Source organism: Plasmodium vivax, genomic scaffold (assembly GCF_000002415.2).
Source record: "Plasmodium vivax scf_7085 genomic scaffold, whole genome shotgun sequence".
NCBI classification, from domain to species: domain Eukaryota; phylum Apicomplexa; class Aconoidasida; order Haemosporida; family Plasmodiidae; genus Plasmodium; species Plasmodium vivax.
Window position 1 is genome coordinate 1 of NW_001849991.1, and position 944 is coordinate 944.

At 47.4% G+C, this 944-nt stretch overlaps 1 protein-coding gene across 1 annotated transcript; it reads right to left on the bottom strand.

The window, feature by feature from the left end:
* Window positions 1-854, bottom strand: PVX_230290 (uncharacterized protein; the record flags this gene model as incomplete). Its single annotated transcript, XM_001612299.1, has 2 exons — window positions 1-19; window positions 186-854. Coding segments are annotated over 2 exons (688 nt in total), but the record flags the coding sequence as incomplete, so codon positions are not given.
* Window positions 855-944: the final 90 nt, after the last annotated feature.

A 944-nucleotide genomic window follows, 5' to 3' on the forward strand; every position in this document is an offset into this window, starting at 1 on the left:
GCTGATCAGCGGGTTTAAACTCAATGGTGATGGTGATGATGACCGGTACGCGTAGAATCGAGACCGAGGAGAGGGTTAGGGATAGGCTTACCTTCGAACCGCGGGCCCTCTAGACTCGAGCGGCCGCCACTGTGCTGGATATCTGCAGAATTGTCTTGACCCTTTACATTTGCAATCGCATACACTCGCGTGCATGTCCGCTCGTGCCAACCGCAAGGCAGCCGCGTCGCGCTCACCAGCACGTCGCCCAGCCCCGCCGGCCTCTTCAAACAGGGGTCCTCAACGGAGGAGACGAAAAAAAAATCCCTGGAAATAAACACGTCGTGGAGACCCTTAATCAGTATCTTTGGACCATCAAGGATGCCCATCAACTTATGACCGTGATGAACAACTCTGTCCGTGGTCAGATGCTCAAGCGTCAAATTTGGGTCATCCTCCGAGAGGAGAAAAATCATTTTCCTAAACTCATTTTTATTTGGCGTAAAAAGGCAGTGCTCATAATTTTGTATTAAGCAAAGTACCTCTTTATTGGTTAAGGCAAATTCAATCATATCTGCGTCGAGAATTAGGAAGACGTTTTTTTTTACCATTTTTTTAATTATACAGATGAGGCAATCTTTGGTCACCTCATCGATGGAGCCAAGACCTGGCCCAAGAACACAACAGTCAATTCGATTGGACAAATAGTCTACGCATTTTTGTAATTCGTCCCCGGGGATTTTGCTTATTTTTGACTTTTGGCTGTACAGATATGGGTAGACAATTAGCTCTGGGCTGTAGCACTTGAGGGGGATCCCATTTTCCGGGGCTGTTATGACGAAGGATAAATCAGCTCCGAGTTTTAAGGCGCTCATGGTGAAGGGTACTGGATCCGAGCTCGGTACCAAGCTTAACTAGCCAGCTTGGGTCTCCCTATAGTGAGTCGTATTAATTTCGATAAGCCA